The sequence below is a fragment of the Dryobates pubescens genome, chromosome 19 (genome assembly GCF_014839835.1).
Source record: "Dryobates pubescens isolate bDryPub1 chromosome 19, bDryPub1.pri, whole genome shotgun sequence".
In the NCBI taxonomy this organism is placed as follows: domain Eukaryota; kingdom Metazoa; phylum Chordata; class Aves; order Piciformes; family Picidae; genus Dryobates; species Dryobates pubescens.
Window position 1 is genome coordinate 13,278,794 of NC_071630.1, and position 17,486 is coordinate 13,296,279.

Genomic DNA, 17,486 nt, shown 5'->3' on the forward strand with positions numbered 1-17,486 from the left:
GGAAAGGCCAGGGTGTCTTTTTAGGCTGTGTTCCTTGCCAGATACCTCTGACAATACTCTGGTTGTGTTTGCATTTGCATTTTGCTTCATCACATCTCTTTAGTTCCTTCTGACTTCTGAGATGCAGCCTGCTGAAGCCCAGGACAGTGGCTTTATTCCCTGGAGAACAAAAGCAAAAGCTGGTACTTCAAAGTGCCAAGAGCTTTCTTCTGGAGCTGCTTCATGGCTGTTCTTCTACGCTCATCCCCTGTGGTTCTTAGCCTCTGAAGCAACTTCATCTCCCCAGATTTCTCCTTGGGGCTGATGCAGAGTTTTGTTCAGGCTGCTTTTCAACTCCTGTGTGGAGCTGAGGAGTAGAAGAGAAGGTGTCAGGTCGTTGCCAGAGAGGACTGGGAGAAATATGTACGACTTTTCTTCCTGAAAAGCTCCAGGAAATGCTCAGCATTGTGGGGGAGCACTTAATAATTAATTAGTTAATTGTAGTAGCAGTTGTTCAGCTGAGGTAAGAGAGCCTGGATCCACTGACCTGTGGATTTTTGAGCTTTTAAGATAAAAAGGCTGCAGCTTGAAACCCTGGTCTGTGGAGTGGCATCAAGATGTTATAGAAGCACAGACTGGTTTGGGTTGCAAGGGACCTTCAAAAGGTCGTAAAGTCCAACCCTTCTGCAGTCAGCAGGGACATCTGCAACTGGAGCAGGTTGCTCAGAGCCCCAAGCAACCTAATCTGCAAGGGTTCCAGGGATGAGGCATCTACCACCTCTCTGTCCAGCTGGGCCAGTGTCTCACCACCCTCAGCCTGAAAAAGTTCTCCCTGCTATGCAGGTTAAATCTCCCTCTTTTAGTTCAAACCCATCACCCTTTGTCCTGTCACAGCAGGCCCTGCACAAAAGTGTGTCCCCAGCTTGCTTTTCATCCCCTTTAAGTCCTGAAAGGCCACAAGAATGTCTCCTTGGAGTCTTCTCTTCTTCCCAGGCTGAACAACCTCAACCTGGCCTCACAGCAGAGGGCTTCCAGCCCTCCTGTCATTGTTGTGGCTGCCTCTGGCCTTGCTCCAACAGATCCCCGTCTCTCCATCTGGACATCAAGCTATAGACCACTACCCTCTGCATTTGACCACTGAACCAATTGTCCACAATTCCCAAAGGGTTTTGCAGTCACCTTTGAAGCACTGGAGCTGATGCATCTCCCTGTGCATAGCAGCACATTGAGAAGGTCCTTGAGGGGATTTATTGTACCTTGTGTTGCCTTTCTGCTCTGTTTCGCTCCCGGGTGTGTTTTCAGTGACTGATATTTGACCATATGGTGAAATGTCAAAGTCCCTCCCCAAAATGCACCACCTGAAATGTCAGCTTGTCTGTCTGTTCCAGGATGATGACTTGGAAGAAGGAGAAGTTAAAGACCCCAGTGACAGAAAAGTGAGGCCACGTCCCACCTGCCGATTCTTCATGAAAGGTAACAACCTGCTGCCGTGGTCGGAGAAATGCAAAGGTGCTGCAGTGTTCTGCTTTGCTTTTGTGCCCATTAAGCTGCTCTCTAAATGACAAACCATGACTCAGGTGTCCTCAGTGTTCACCTTTCTGTTCCTTGGTGGCCAGCTGCTTGATTTACATAGAGCCACAATGCAAAAATGGTTTTGCCTGGAGCGTGGTGAGCGCAGCAGAAGCAAATCAGGGAGGATTCAGTGGTGTGTTTAAAGCAGCTTGGAATAAAACTACTTGGGTTGAAGAAACAGTCAGCTGTTTGATCAACTGTTGAATTGCCATCCCTGGATGTATTTAAAAGCTGTCTAGACATGGTGCTCAAGGATATGGTGTAGTAGGGGCCCTGGTGGAGTTAGGTGATGGTTGGCTTTGATGATCTTAAAAGGTCTTGGGGGTTATTCCTTGGAAAAGGAAAATAGCAAATGCTCCATGTTTCTTATCAAGTTCATGCCTTATCAAACCAGTTTTTTCCTGCAATTCCATCTGCATCTCTGAAATGTTTTAATTGTAATGGGGCTAGAAATACTGTTTCTCTGAAAAAATGATGTGATGTCCAGGTATAGCTGTTTTCACCAAATCCCAGCATGGGGGTTGGAAGGGACCTCTGGAAGTCATCCAGTCCAACCCCACTGCTAAAGCAGGGTCACCCAGAGCAGGTTGCCCAGGATCGTAATGTCCAGGTGGGTTTGGAATCTCTCTAGAGGAGACTCCACGACCTCTCTGGGCAGTCTGGTCCAGGACTCTGGCACCCTCACAGCAAAGAAATTTTTCCCTTATGCTTTGGTGGAACCTCCTGGGTTCCAGTTTGTACCTCTTGGCCCTTGTGTTGCTGGGCACCACTGAAAAGAGTCTGGCCCCATCCTCTTGATCACTGCCCTTTAGATATTTCCACAGGTAACCCAGAAACCCTAGCAATATGTGCTTGAGGGGTGATGTTGGACCTAACAGGGTGAGGTGTGGTGGTGGCCAGTACTTCCACTGGACTGAAGAAATAGCTGGAATGAGAAATGATCCTCATGTAAATAGAAGCTTTTTCCTTGAGCCAGAAGGTTGCACCACTGTATCAGACAGCAGAGTTCTGAAACATGCTGGGCATTGCTGGCCAAAGTTGGAAGGAATGGGGGTAGCAAATCAATTAATTGGTAAAGATCTCCAAGATCATAGAATGCCAGAATGGTTTGTGCTGGAAAGGACCTTAAAGCTCATTTAGTTCCCATCTCCCTGCCATGGACAGGGACACCTCCTGCTACATCAGGGTGCTCAAGGCACCATCCAACCTGGCTTTGAACGCTTCCAGGCTTGGAGCCTCCACAACTTCTCTGGGCAATCTGTTCCAGTGCCTCACCATCCTCATGGGGAAGAATTTCTTCCTAATGTCTAATATAAATCCAGCTTCTTCCAGTGTCAAACCATCACCCCTCATCCTGTCACTCCATGCCTTTGTAACAAGTCCCTCTCCAGCTCTCCTGGAGGCCCCTTCAAATACTGGAAGGCTTCTCTAAGGTCTCATCAGAGCCTTATTTTCTCCAGGCAGAACAACCCCAGCTCTCTCAGCCTGGCTTCGTAGATCCAGCCTTCTGATCATCTTCATGGCCTCCTCTGGACCTGCTCTAACAATAAATCATAGAACAGATTTCATAGTGGGAATGAGATCTGAGGCTCAAAACTTCTAAATCTAACTAAAAAACGATACTTTGTTTGTAATCCTTCTGCATAGGACATCCTCCCCCAGTCTTTGTGCCACCATACAGCAACCATCTTAGACTATCCCCCATTTATGTTGTGGTGTTAAAAGTAGGTTTTCTAAAGTCTTCTTAAGCTGATGATGGTTTCCACTTCCTTCAGATTCATCTCCCTGAATGGTTGCTCATTTAGTTGGGTTTATTTGCAGTCACCCTTGAAACAACTTGTGCAAATCTGACATTAAAAGAAGGGTGGAGAGCAGGGTGGAGTCTCCCTGCGTCAGCGCCTACCCAGCATAGGGAGGGAGCTGCTCAGGGGCTTTCCGGAGGCGTGACCATCAGATACCACGTTCTTGGCTTCCTCAGTGTCTTCTGCTGTCAGACTTTCTGCCCTTGCTGAGACATGAATGTGTTGGTGGTGATGGTGGAGCAGGGAAGTCCCTCAGCAAGCAGAGGTGTTTGCTCCTGAGCCCGCAGCGTGACGCCCGCCTCTGCGCGGCGCAGAAATATGTGCCCGTGTCAAAGTTCAGGCTGCAGGTCTCCTGCCGCTGCTGTTTGCCTTGGGTTTGGCCTGGGTTCAGATAACGTTGACACCCACTCCTGCATGACTATCAGAGGCTTCACTGCCACCAGGGAGGTCAAGTGCTGCTCACGTGGGACCTTGAACACCTTCCAGATTTGTCTGTGCTGCGTCTGAGGAGCACAGATGGATGGCTGCAGCTGCCTTGTGGCATAGTTGGGTATAGTCCTGGAATCGTGGTTGGAGAAGACCTTAAGGTGATCTTAAGATCATTGAGTCCAACCATCAACCCTGCACTGCCAGGTCACCACTTAACCATCTCCCTCAGCACCACATCTCCATGACTTTGAAAACCCTGCGTGGGTGGGCGCTTCACCACTGCCCTGAGCAGCCTGTGGAGGCCCTGACAGCCCTCAAGGGGAATAAATTGTTCCTCATGTCTAACCTAAACCTCTCTTGGGGGTAACTTGAGGCTGCTGCTTCTTGTTCCTTGGGAGAAGAGATCAACACCCACCTCACTACAACCTTCCCTCAGGGAGTTGTAGAGAGGAAGAAGGTCTCACCTCAGCCTCCTTTTCTCTGGGCTAAATTGAAGGTCTCTTCCAACCTGGATTCTATTCTATTCTAAATACCTGGAGGTGTGTCTCATTAATAAGGTGTGTAAAGCTCACAAGCTTACTACCACATTTGCTTAATGGTGTCTCTGCATCCATCTCTCCTTTCTCCCCACCATGATAAGGTTCTACTAAGTTCATCCATCTGTGACTGGCTCTATTGTCCTCTCTGGGAATATGGAGGATGATGAGTCCCTTTCCATGTGTGTGAAAACAAGTAAATCTCAACAAAGTTGGAAAGAAGCAAAGTCCTGTGTCTCAGTATTACTCCTTGATGGGTTTGAAATGGTGGTGGGACTGAACAAACACTTGCTGTAGGCCTGCAGGGGTCTAACAGAGCTGTTTTCCCACAGGTCACTGTACTTGGGGCATGAACTGTCGATTTATTCATCCTGGTGTGAATGACAAAGGAAACTACTCCTTGATCTCCAAACCTGAGCCCTTCTCTCCAAACGGTGCTCCTCCTATCGGCCCTCACCCCTTGATGCCAGCCAACCCTTGGGTATGGACATCTTTTATGTCAATTCCTGGCTTCTGCATGTAGCTTTTGTCTTCTGCTTTAGGAGAAGTGAAGATTTTACTGGAGCTAGTGCTTTAGGAAGACTCCATACATCTATTGGCTACGTGATTTTTAAAAGGTGGGCTTGAAGTTGCTAGCAGAGGGCAGTCATTTCCCATGTGTGTCCCAGCCTGTGTCCTGCTGGTACATCTCTGGAGTGACTGGAGGTGTTCTTTGGGTAACTGTTTACTGGGGCACAGCAAGACTTTGCTACTTAAAACTGACATCAAGTGTCTGTGTCCTCTCTCTTCTCACCTCTCCAACAGGGAGGCCCTGTCGTTGATGAGATCTTACCTCCACCCCCTCCAGACCCTCCAACAGAAAGTGCCTGGGAGCGAGGACTCCGGCATGCAAAAGAGGTAAATGCCACCTTCAGGGGCAGCTCCAAAATCCTTTAGCCTGTTCCATGGGGAGCAGGGGGCTGGAAGAGCACTTTTAGGAGCACAGAGTGTCTTGCTCTTCTTGAGGAGCCTTCCTTTTGCCTTTCAACCTATTAGCTGTCTTTTGTATATCCCGGTTGTGACACAGTCAAGAGGAACTGGAAGCCAGGGTTGGGTGTTTCATTAGCATGAGCCAAACCTGAGGCTGCAAAGTTGGAGTATGATCAGCATCCAGGAGCTTCAGGACACCAGTTGTCCTGTCTCAACCAACTGGGTGGTTATTTGGAAGGGCATAGGCACAGCAGCTGATCTTAAACATCTACACTAGTCCCACATAAATTGAGTAAGATAGCAGTGAGAAAGCAAACCTGTTAACTGCCAGGGCATAACTTGGCCCAGAGATGATGCCCTAAACTTAAGTGTTTAGGTGGTTGGATTTTTAAGGAGGGAAAACATAAAATGCTGGAGACCTCTGACAGTGAGAGCAGGCCCTGAAGTGGAGCCCTCCACAAAGCAAAACATCAAAAAGCTGCTCCAGTTTCCCTTCAGTGCCTGATTCTCTAGCACCTACAGTGTGGAAGCAGGACTAGGACATGGATTATTCCCCTGTACTGGGCACTGGTGAGGCCTCGCTTCAAATACTGGGTTCAGTTTTGGGCCCCCTCATTCCAAGGACTCTGAGGTGCTGGAGCATGTCCAGAGAAGGGCTGAGAAGATGGTGAAGGGTCTGCAGAGCAGGTCTTGGTGAGGACCACAAGTTGAAGGAATTGGGACTGTTCATCCTGCAGAAAATGAGGCTGAGGGGAGACCTCCTGGCTCTCTACAGCTCCCTGAAAGGAGATTTGAGCCAGGTGGGGGTCAGTCATTTCTCCCAAGTATCGAGTGATAGAACAAGAGAAAATGGCCCCGGGTTGCACCAGGGGAGGTTTAAGTTGGATATTAGCAGAAACTTTCACACAAACCCTGGAACAGGCTCCCCAGGGAGGTGGGTGAATCCTCCTCCCTGGGGGTGTTCAGAAGCTGTAGAGATGTGGTGCTGAGGGCCATGGTCTAGCACCACATTTGGAAGAGTTAGAGACTGGTTGGGCTTGATGATCCTAAAGATCTTTTCCAACCAAAGTGATTCAGTGATTCCAGAGGATGTGGTCCTTGGGGCCATGGCTTAGTGGTAGACTTAGCAGAGTAGAGTTAATGGTTGGACTTGGTGATCTTGAAGGTCTTTTCCAACCTAAATGATTTTCTGATCCTCTGACCTGCGTGTCTGGTGGCTGCAGAGAATGGACTTGGTGCGTTGGAAGCTTTGCCTGCCTGCTGCTGTTTTGAGCCGAGGGAACTGCTTCAGAAATGTTCCTCCTTCACAGTGCTTTTCTTTGGCTGTTACTGCAGGTGTTAAAAAAGGCAACAATGAGGAAAGAGCAGGAGCCTGACTTTGAGGAGAAGAGGTTCACCGTGACCATTGGTGAGGACGAGCGCGAGTTCGACAAAGAGAACGAGTTCTTCCGCGACTGGAATTACCGCATCACCAGAGACGTCCGAGATCCAGCGTAAGGCACAGCCCTGGCTTCACCACGGGGAGTTGGGGGGTGGGAAAGGCAGGGCAGCAGGGCAGGCTTGAATTAACTTCTCCCTCCAAACTGGAGGAATGCTCACGCAGGAAGTGGAAACCACTTCCATTAAGCGCCTTGTACACTGGCGAAACCTTGACCTCTCTCCATTGGCTCCAGTCCAACACGACCTTCTTTACGGTTGGCTCTAAACCTTTCTGCCTTCAGTGGTCCCTCAAGCACACTGTCAAGTGCTGTGTTGCCTACCTCACACCAGTGCATTCCTCCAGCACTTTTTCCTTTTATCTTGCTTATCTCAACCCATGAGTTGTTTAAAATGCCAAACCTGAGGCTGCAAAGTTGGAGTATGCTCAGCATCCAGGAGCTTCAGGACACCAGTTGTCCTGTCTCAACCAACTGGGTGGCTATTTGGAAGGGCATAAGCACAGCAGCACGTCTACACTAGTCCCACATAAACTATTGAGTAAGATAGCATTGAGAAAGCAAACCTGTTACCTGCCAGGGCATAACTTGGCCCAGAGATGAAGCCCTGAACTTAAGTGCTCAGGTAGTTGGATTTTTAAGGAGGAAAAACATAAAATACTGGAGACCTCTAACAGTGAGAGCAGGCAGAAGAAGGTAAAAGGGTGACTCAGCTAAGAGAGGTTTGCTCAGTAGTTCTCAAGCCAAGAAATACAATGGAAAAAGGCCTTTTGAGAGTGAGGTTTGTGTTCTGCAGAACACAGGTGGATTTCTGTTTGTCTTGCTGACACATCCTCTGTTCTTCCTGCATGTGCAGATCATGGGTTATTTCTACTCACTCACAGAGAAAGTGTTTGCAAGGCTTGGTTCTGTCTGGTTTAGAGTGAAAGACCTGTAAATAAAAAAGGGTCTGAAAGGGGGAGCAGGTTAAGCTTCTGTTCAGTAGTTGCTTTGCCCTGGAATGCAGTTCCTTTCCCCATCTGAAAAGAAGCTACCTATTAGCTTCTACAGCCTGAAGCAAAGCAGTTGTCCCATATTAATTCTTTCCTGGGTAGAAATTGGTCTATATCTGGGTCTTCCTATGAGAAAGCTTTTGATTGCCCCTGGGACACATTGTCACCAGGTGACCATACTGTGTGTCTTTGGTTTATGATGCTATATGAAAACTACCATCAGCGTTCTAGTTGTTTCATGTTTAGGTCCAGGGCTTTCTGTTTTATCATGTGATCAACTTAAAAATGCCTTGCATGTAGCCAGGGATACACAGGAGTAATCAAACAACATGGAATCCCTGGAAATTGAAGCACTTTATCTGTGACTGTGGCATTAAAATGTGGGGGGAAAAAAGCCAAAGTTATGAAGCTGCTGCTGTAAACTCTGAAGAATGGTGTTTGGTTGTGTTGGTTTATTTCCCCTCACACATTTATTGCACAAATTGACACCTTGCGGCAAGCTGGGATGTAAATAAATGATTTCAGCACTGTCTTGTGACATGTGGAGATGGCTAAAAGAGTTCATGAATCCCTTTTTCTCTTTGAAAAACTATAGGGAGGTGGACATCAAAGAAAACATTAACTATGGGTAAGCAGGTCTTTGATTCCAGTATTGTTCCAACTGTAAGAAAATATTCCCTTTTTCTTTCTCCATTGCACTCCTCAAAACTTCCTAGGCCACAGACTGCTGTCCCATCAGCTCTGGTGGATGATTTATTAACTAAACAGATATATTTTTTATAGGGTGATATCAATTATTCACTGAATTTAAGCACTGAATTTTCTAAAGACACAGCAGTGTGCTTGTTTAAATTAAAGAGCAGTCCACAGATATTCTAGGAAGGGAATAAGGGGATTTGGACTTGAGGATGGGTGAAAAAATGTTTCCTTCTTAAGGATAGCTCCTGATTTATGTATTTTTTTTTGTCTGTTTGAACACCTGTTGTCACCAAATCCAGCCTGTTGCCTCTGGATGGCATCAGGAGTTTGGTGCTGGTTTAAGATTCCCTGGTGCTCTTTTCCTTATTTTTACACATAAAATTTGAGCTCTTCGAGCATTTAGAAGCCCTGGAAGAAACACAGGGTGCAGCCTGGTTTGCAGGGCAGCACTTGCATCTTAGCCTGGTTTTGATGCTTTTTAAAACACAAGTGGGCCTTTTATTCCTCTTACAAGTCTGGGTGTTATTAGGGATAATGTGGAATTTGGGAGCATTTGGTTTATAATCTTCATTCTGCCACTGGCTTCTCTGTGGCCCTGGAAGTTTCCTGTTTCCTGTACCCACCTCCCCATCTTCCCAATGGATCTGGTGTTGTCACCCCAGGTGGTTGGCAGGGATTGAGTATGTGACTTTAAAACCTTCAAATAATGCTTGCTGAAATCCTCAGAAGGAGGGGGAAATGCAGATTTAAGGAGGGTGGGGTTCAAATCCTTTTCTTCCCCAAAACTAATCCAGTTATGTAGTTGAGCAAGGCGTGCCACGTGCTCACCACTTCACACTGGGTGGCCAGTTCCTGTTTTCCACTGGAGAATATCAGTTGCAGATGCTGTTCCCTTCATGGCATGGAGTATTCCCAGGTGTAGGGACAGAGCCTTGTTGGCTTCTCCCAGTGGGAAGCTCAGCAGCAGCTCATATCCCACGCTGGAGGCACTGGGATGCACCCATCACTGCTGGTGGCGTGGCACTAGGAGATCACCATTCATTCCACTTCTGACATGGGGGTGTTTGGGATGAGCTCTCTCTGTGCATGAAGGGAAAAGGCAGCTCTCAATAAATGAGGCAAAAGCTGTTTGCTGACATCTGCTTTACATCCAGAGTGGCCCCAAAATTGGGGATCTCCCCATTTTTACCACACTGACTGGAAGGCTGGGTTTGCTTGGGGGTGTTGTCTCTTTTTTTTTTTTGCCTTTATCAAGAAAGGTTTGTGTCTGTTTGGGATGGGTGGGAAATAAGCCTCTCTGTGTGGCCACCCACCACTGAACTTGATGGTTTTTTTCTTGTCAGTGGGCAATGACCGAGACCTGACCTAGAACACGTAGATGTTTCTGTGTGGTGCCAGGGTGGCAATTCCCTTTCTAACTCCCTGTTTTTCATTGTAGGCTTGATCCCTATACAGATCCCTATTATGACTATGAAATAGAGCGGTTCTGGCGTGGTGGGCAGTATGAGAATTTCAGGGTTCAGTACACAGACCCTGATCCCTACCGTAACTACAGAGTAAGTAAGGTAATAATACCCCTTTGCCCTGCTTTGCCTTGCAGCTTTCTTCCAGGTGCTTCTGGTGCTTTTCTTGGGTTTCCAGTGCAGGGGTGGAAATGGGACTTTTGCATGTGTGTTCAAGATGCTCAACCAAAGAACCACAGAATTGTTTCAGTTGGAGGAGATCTGTAAGATCAGGGAGTCCAACCATTTACCCAGCACTGCCAGGTCACCACTAAACAATGTCCCTTAGCTCCACATCTCTATTGCTTTGAAACCCATCCAGGGACAGGGACTCCCACCACTGCCCTGGGCAGCCTAACCCAGGACTAGACAACCCTCAAGAGAAAGAAATTGTTCCTCATGTCCAACCTAAAGCTCCCCTGAGGCATCTTGAGGCCATTTCCTCTTGTCCCGTCAGTTGTTCCTTGGGAGAAGAGCCTGATCCCCATGTCCCAGCTTCTTACAGGTAGTTGCATCTCAACTGAATTACTGCACAAAGCACACTCTAGGTGTGGGGACAGGAGGATATTCAAGATGCTGAGGGCAAAAGCATGTTTGAGGTGGGAAGATGGATCCTCTTCACGTGCACTGGCTGCTCCTCTGTGTACCAGGCGGTTGTGCAGCGCTGCCAGCTGCATCTGCAGCCACTCTTGGATATGTTGGCAAGGGAGGGAGGGAGTTTCCAGGAAATAACCTGCCTGAGGAAGTGTTTAGTTGTTAGCTACTGGGACAGGAAAAAGGATTAAATGTGGACAGGCATGCTTTGTGTACAGACAGCATGAACATTACCTCTGATGGAGCTGCACGTTCCTTCAGTCAGAGGTGAGCTCCAGCCAGCTGCCAAGCTGCAACTGCAGAGTCAGTTGGTGTTGTACTGCTGTAAGGTGGAAATAAGGCTGTGAACCCTTTCCCTCCCCTTCCTTTTGCCCTCAGGTGAATTGTTTTACCTCCACAGTGGCAAAAGTAACAGATTCTTCCAGGTGGAGAGGTTTTGGTGGTCACATACTTTAAGAAGTTCTTTTTGCTGTTAAGATCATGCAGCACACAAACAAGAGGGTGTCCTGGCTGGTGCTGCTCATGACACACCGTTTTCATGCTGCTTTTGGTAATTAGCTCATTATAAACATGATTAATATCTATTGTACACATCAATACATTCATTTAATGAGCACAAGAATCCAAATTAATCTTTGCCTGTTGAAAAATTACAACACTGATCATAGAATCACAGAATCAATCAGGTTGGAAAAGATCTCAGAGATCATCAAAGATCATCAGAGATCATCTTTTCCAACCTGATTGATTCTGTGATTCTATGATCAAGTCCAACCTGTCACCCAACACCTCATGACTAACTAAACCATGGCACCAAATGCCACATCCAGTCCCCTCTTGAACACTTCCAGGGATGTTGCCTCCACCACCTCCCTGGGCAGCACATTCCAGTGGCCAATAACTCTCTCTGTGAAGAGCTTGATCCTCACCTTGAGCCTAAACCTCCCCTGGTGTAGCTTGAGACTGTGTCCTCTTGTTCTGGTGCTGGTTGCCTGGGAGAAGAGACCAACCCTCTCCTGGCTACAGCCTCCCCTCAGGTAGCTGTAGAGAGCAATAAGGTCTCCCCTGAGCCTTCTCATCTCAAATGTGATGTGTTCCTCTCCAGCAAGCCCCAGAGTATTTCTATCAGGTCTTTAAGGCTTTGACTGATAGAATTATTTAAGTTGGAGAATACCTTCAAGATCACCAAGTCCAGCCTTTAACCCTACTCCACCGAGTCCATCACAAAGCCGCCGCGTGCCCCAGGCACCACGTCTGCACGGCTTTCAAACACAGTCCTTGCTGCCTGCTGTGCCAGGAGATGCTGCCACAGCCTCACCATGATTTTTTCTCTCTTGTTTATTTTTTTTCCCTTCAAAGGAAAGAGAACGAGAACGGGAAAGGGAGAGAGAGAACCGGCAGCGGGAGAGGGAGCGGGAGCGGGAACGCGAGCGGGAGAGGGAGCGGCGCCAGCGGGAGCGCGAGCGGGAGAGGGAGCGCGAGCGCGACAAGGAGCGGCAGCGGCGGAAGGAAGAGTGGGAGAGGGAGAGAGAACGAGTGAAGAGAGACGAGAAGGACAGACAGCACAGGGACCGCGACAGGGACCGGGACCGGGACAGGGAACGGGAAAAGGAGAAAGAAAAACCAAAGCCTCGGTCCCCGCTGCTACCAAGGTGAGTGTGCGCCGGGGTGCGGACTCCACGGGCTAGCTGGTGTTGGTTTAGCTGTGCATCGTGACCCAGGAGAGACACAGAAGCATTCAGGTCAAAAAAGACCCTCAGGATCACCAAGTCCAACCAATAACCATACTCTGCAAGGTTCACCCCTAAACCATATCCCCAAGCACTACACCCAAACCACCTTTACACACATCCAGGGTTGGTAACTCGCCCACCTCCCTGGGCAGCACATTCCAATGCCTGACCTCTCTTGCTGGGAAAGTTTGTTTCCTAATGTCCAGTCTAAACCTACCCAGTCACAGCTTGAGGCCATTCCTTCTTGTTCTATCACTAATGACCTGTGAGGAGAGACCAGCACCAGCCTCTCTGTGATGTCCTTTCCAGTAGTTGTAGAGAGCAATGAGGTCTCCCCTCAGCCTCCTCTTTTCCAAACTAAGCAGCCGCAGCTCCCTCAGTTGCTTTTTATAAGATATGTTCTCCAGGCTCTTCAGCTTCATTGCTCTTCTCTGCACCCACTCCAGCACCTCCACATCTCTGCTGTATTGAGGAAAGATCTCATTTTTCCACAGCTCTGGACTAAAGCAGTAGTTTCAAGAGGAGGGCAACACTTTGCATGAGTCTTTGGTGGCCACTAAGTGGAGCTCAAGCATCAGGAAGAACCCAGCGTGTGTTAGCCTGATCTAGTCAAACCTGCTTTAGCAGAGGTTGGACTGGATGATCTCCAGAGGTCCCTTCCAGCCTCACCACTCTGTGATTCTGTAATCTGGCTGTGAAAGGAGGAGAGCATATGTCCTCTGGGCTGTAGGGATGGAGATGTTTGGCATGTCTCTGCACCCATGAAGGCAGTCTGTCTTGGGAAGCCATCTGAGTCCCCAGTGCGAAGGGAATCCTGAGAATCACAGAATCACAAGTGGTTTGGGTTGGAAGCATCATCTAGTTCCAAGCTCCCTGCCATTGGCAGGGACATCTCCTACTAGTCCAGTTTGCTGAAGACCCCATCCCATCTTGACTTTGAACTCCCCCAGGCTTAGAGTCTCCACAGTTCCTCTGGACAATCTATTCCAGTACCTCCCCATCCTCATGGGGAAGAATTCTTCCAGTTTGAAGCCGTTACCCCTTGTCCTGATGCTGCATACCTTTGTAGAGCAGATGGTGGTGACTCCCTTTGTGGCCTTGACAAATGTGCTTTGAAAAGAACCAGGGCTGCTTTGGGAGTTTGTGGACAGCAGAAGCTGGAGATTTAAGTGAAACTAGAAGAGGCTGGGAAAGGTGCAGGGATTGTATGCCTCGGGCTGAGTCCCTGCTGAGTGTCATGGTGGGATTGCAGTGTGGACTTGAGTTTCTTGCCTTGCATCTCCAGGAAAGATGCTGAGCAGTGTCAGTGCCTTGGAAAGCATAGAATCAATAAGGTTGGAAGAGACCTCAAAGGTCATCAAGTCCAACCTGTCACCCAGCACCTCATGACTACTAAACCAGGGCACCAAGTGCCACGTCCAATCCCCTCTTGAACACCTCCAGGGATGGTGACTCCACCACCTCCTCAGGCAGCCTATTCCAATGGCTAACAACTCCCTCTGTGAAGAACTTTCTCCTCACCTCAAGCCTAAACTTCCTAAATGAGTGGCAGACAGAGTCCTCTGACACATGGAGGGACATGTGGATACATGAGTATGTGCAAAGAGGGGTGCAGGGAAGCTGTGTTTCCCCAGACAGACTGGAGCTTCTCCTTCAGCCCCACGTCTGCTGTTGCAACAAGCACTAGAGGGAGGTTTGAAGCATCATGAGCATGAGAAGCTTCTTTTAATGAAGAATAGGGCTAGGAATGCCTGGAATGAGGTGTCACGTGGAATTGTGTGGTTTTAAGAGGGAGCAGGGTTTAGTCTGGAATCTGACCCAGAATTTTTGTTTGCATTTCCAGAAGGAAAGCTGGCTCCTGATGGTGACCCTTTTGTCCAAGAGGAAGTCATAGTTTCAGAACAGTTTGAGGGTGTCTTGTGAGGTTTCAATGCTGTCTCAAACGGGTTGTAAAATACATTTAATTATAATCCTCACTTAGAACTGTAATTTGTGCACCCAAATTACCACATTTGCTGTTGGTATGTGCTCTCCTTGGATGAGTGATAGAAGAGGTCTTGCTGTCCAGAGCCATGTGATGAAGATGATGAAAGTGATATCAACTGATTGGCCGCTCAGGTTGTTAGTCACTAACAGCCACCATGACCCCAGGATCACTGTGTAAGGCCTAGGCTGCTGGTTGCTCCATTCCTTGATGCTCATGCTGGGTCATGGAGCCAGGCTCTGTGGGAGAGCTTTGGCCCAAGGTTTGCTGGGTAGAAGCAGTAGCCATGTGCTCTAGTCTTGGATCCATTTCACCCTGTGTAACCATCAGTGTGAGCCAAAAGATGGGATTTATGGTGTTCAGGACGTTACATCCTTTGTGGATACAGGCTCCTGGAATCGTTTTGCTTGGTAGAGACCTTTAAGATGAAGTTCAACAATTAACCCAGCACTGCTAGGTCACCACTAAACCATGTTCCTCAGCACCACATCTCCACAGCTTTGAAACCCCTCCAGGGGTGGGGACTCCACCCCTGCCCTGGGCAGTCTGGACCAGGCCTAGACAACCTTTTGAGGAAGAAATTGTTCCTCATGTCCAACCTAAATCTCCCGTAGTCCCACCTGAGGCCATTTCTTCTTGTCCTATGGCTTGTTCCTTGGCAGTAGAGACCAACCCCCACTTGCCTCCAACCTCCTTTCAGGGAGTTGTAGAGAACCAGAAGGTCTCCCCTCAGCCTCCTTTTCTCCAGGCTGAACAACCCCAGTTCCCTCAGCTGCTCCTCCCAAGACTTGTGCTCTAGACCCTTCACCAGCTTTGTTGCCCTTCTTTGGTCACGCTCTTGGTTCCCCGCTTCCCTTCCGTGCCCCTTCTCTGACATAACTGAGCTGTGGAGACCTCTTGGATCTTCAAAACAGGCTTCTTGGTAAATTAAAACCAGCTCTTGATATGACTCTGGGCTTTTTTTTTTTTTATTAGGGCTGCTGTTCTTTCTAGAAACAGAAAATGGAAGATCTACTTCTGGAAGTGCCCTCAGCCTTGTCCCGTAATACAGTGATGACTGTAGGGCCAGGCAGAAAGCTGGGAGAGGAGGACAGTGAGCAGGGCTGGCTTTGGGATTTATCTGTGTGGGGCTTTAAAGCTGGTGGTGAAAAGCATTTGTAACTTGTGTTGAGCAGGGAGCTAGTTTTGAGCAGAAAGCTTTTGAGTATCCCAAGGCTTTTTCTACACACAAGGTCTCCTCTAAAGGGAAAGTGGAATTAATTAGTGGGAGTACTTGGAGTAAACCCAAAGCCTTTGAAGGCTGCTCCAGTGGGACTGAAGTTCCTGACACTGAAATCTAGGTCAAAATGAACACTCTTACTACAACATCTACAGGTGTGTGGGTGTCTGCAGAAGAAAACCAAGTTTTGTAAAGCTTTTGACCAAAGCATAGCCATAATTCAGCTGCTTTTCCCTTGGAGCCCTCATCCAGCAGTTCATGTTCCCTGACACCCCAAGTCACAGGCTCACAGTGTGACTTGGCTCTGGGCACTGCCCTTTTGCTCCACCTTTTGCTTTGCTCCAGCCTTTTTTGACAGGCTCCAAACTTCCTCGTGGCAGTTTGAGCTCTCTCACCTTTTCTCCAGATACCTGCAGAGGGCCAGGCTGGGCACTTTGGGATTCAACGGCTCCCAGGTTTAATGTGCAAAATGCTTGTGATTGCTTTGGGCTTCCTGGGCAACAGGATGCACAGCAGTGGCGTGGTGCTCACCTGCAGGGCTTGCCCTAATGGATAAGATCCCAGGTTTTGGCAAGTCTGGCTTTTCCAAGTGTCATGGGGCCATGGGGGCTGGCTTGTGCTGGGGCAGCCCGTTAACATTCCTGCAGCTCCAGCCCTGCTCTTCCTTTAATGAGCTGGGGAGATTGAAAAACTGCTCCACAGGAGTTATGCAACCAGCAAGGAGCTTTGCCAAAGGCAGAGCTGAGGATGTCTGTAATTACAGGTAAATGTTGGTCTGTCCATCAGAGCTCCCTCACGTTAGAGGGTTGGAGGAGAGAGCAAACTGTCATACAGAGTGCAGAGTTAAAAGAGATAAAACTCAAACAGCTAATAGCCAGGAACACAAAGGCAAATTCCTTTTCCATTCTATTGAAAGCAGGAAGGTTTAATCTGATCTCCAAACAACAGCAGAGCAGTTAAGGCTGAGAACAGAAAAGCTGGAGGACTTCCTGGCATCACTGCCACTGCTGCAGATGAGGAGGATTAGAACTGAACAACAAACAGACTCTAAACGCTAACGGACTCAGACTCCTCAGTGGCGAATGGTTCTCCTTGACCATTTCCTCCTCCTCCTCCTCTTCAGAGGCTGCAGTGTTTGGGCTTCAGGTAGTATTGTCTCATGAGGACTGGATGTTCTTGAGTGTGCAACTGCTGCTTTATGTTTTGGCTGGGGTTTTTTTCCCAAGCTTGAGATGAGCACTTCAAGAACTTCATCATCTGAGACTGCAATGCTAGTAAAACTGTTGTTGTTCCTCCTCCTCCCTCCTCAGGCATTGAACACTTAAACAAGCCAGAACACTCTATGATCAATCAGAGGGATCACTTGAATGCCTGTCCTCATGTTCCCCATCTCCAGAAGGAGTTCTGATGCCCCAGGCTGTGACTGGCTTTGCTGAGTACAAAATTTCTGCTTTGTATCTCTGCCTTGCCAGTCTGCCTCATCAGTGTTGTGCAAAGCATTGCAGGGGTAAAAAAGTGGCATGAGATGTTTTGTTTGAGGAGGCTTAGAGTGGTGCAGAGTGTTCTTAACCTGGCCTGTTGGCCTTTAGCTGCAAGCCAAGAAGGAGAAGGATTAAACCAATTTACTGTTGTTCATAGAATCACAGAATGCTTTTGGTTGGAAAAGACCTTTAGGATCATTGAGTCCAGCCATTCTCTGACTCTGCCAAGGCTGGTGCTAAACCACGTCCCTCAGCACCACATCTCTGTGTCTTCTAAACACCTCCAGGGTTGGGGATTCAACCACCTCCCTGGGGAGCCTGTTCCAGTCTTTGAGAACTCTTTCAGTGAAGAAGTTTCTTCTAATGTTCAACCTAAACCTTCCCTGGTGCCACTTGAGGCCATTTCCTCTATCCTCTCACTAGTCCTATTACTTGTTGCCTGTTGCACAGGTCTCTGCCCCACCATGATCCAAGTGAATCTGATTGTTTCTGGAGTGCATTGAGTGAGTGGTTGTATTTCCCAAGCAATGAGGAATGTTGAGGAGTTAGACCCACTGGT

At 48.3% G+C, this 17,486-nt stretch overlaps 1 protein-coding gene across 9 annotated transcripts in view; it reads left to right on the plus strand.

The window, feature by feature from the left end:
* Nucleotides 1-17,486, plus strand: part of ZC3H18 (zinc finger CCCH-type containing 18) — a 58,595-nt gene that overhangs the window by 13,360 nt on the left and 27,749 nt on the right. For 4 of the 9 annotated variants that reach the window (XM_054170069.1, XM_054170068.1, XM_054170071.1 and 1 more), the window contains 7 exons: nt 1,368-1,452; nt 4,651-4,799; nt 5,123-5,215; nt 6,623-6,780; nt 8,311-8,343; nt 9,853-9,979; nt 11,870-12,162. In XM_054170069.1, coding sequence (XP_054026044.1) covers nt 1,368-1,452; nt 4,651-4,799; nt 5,123-5,215; nt 6,623-6,780; nt 8,311-8,343; nt 9,853-9,979; nt 11,870-12,162 — 938 coding nt within the window. The remainder of the gene's footprint in view (nt 1-1,367; nt 1,453-4,650; nt 4,800-5,122; nt 5,216-6,622; nt 6,781-8,310; nt 8,344-9,852; nt 9,980-11,869; nt 12,163-17,486) is intronic. The other 5 variants (XM_054170072.1, XM_054170073.1, XM_054170077.1 and 2 more) reach the window with 3 other exon arrangements.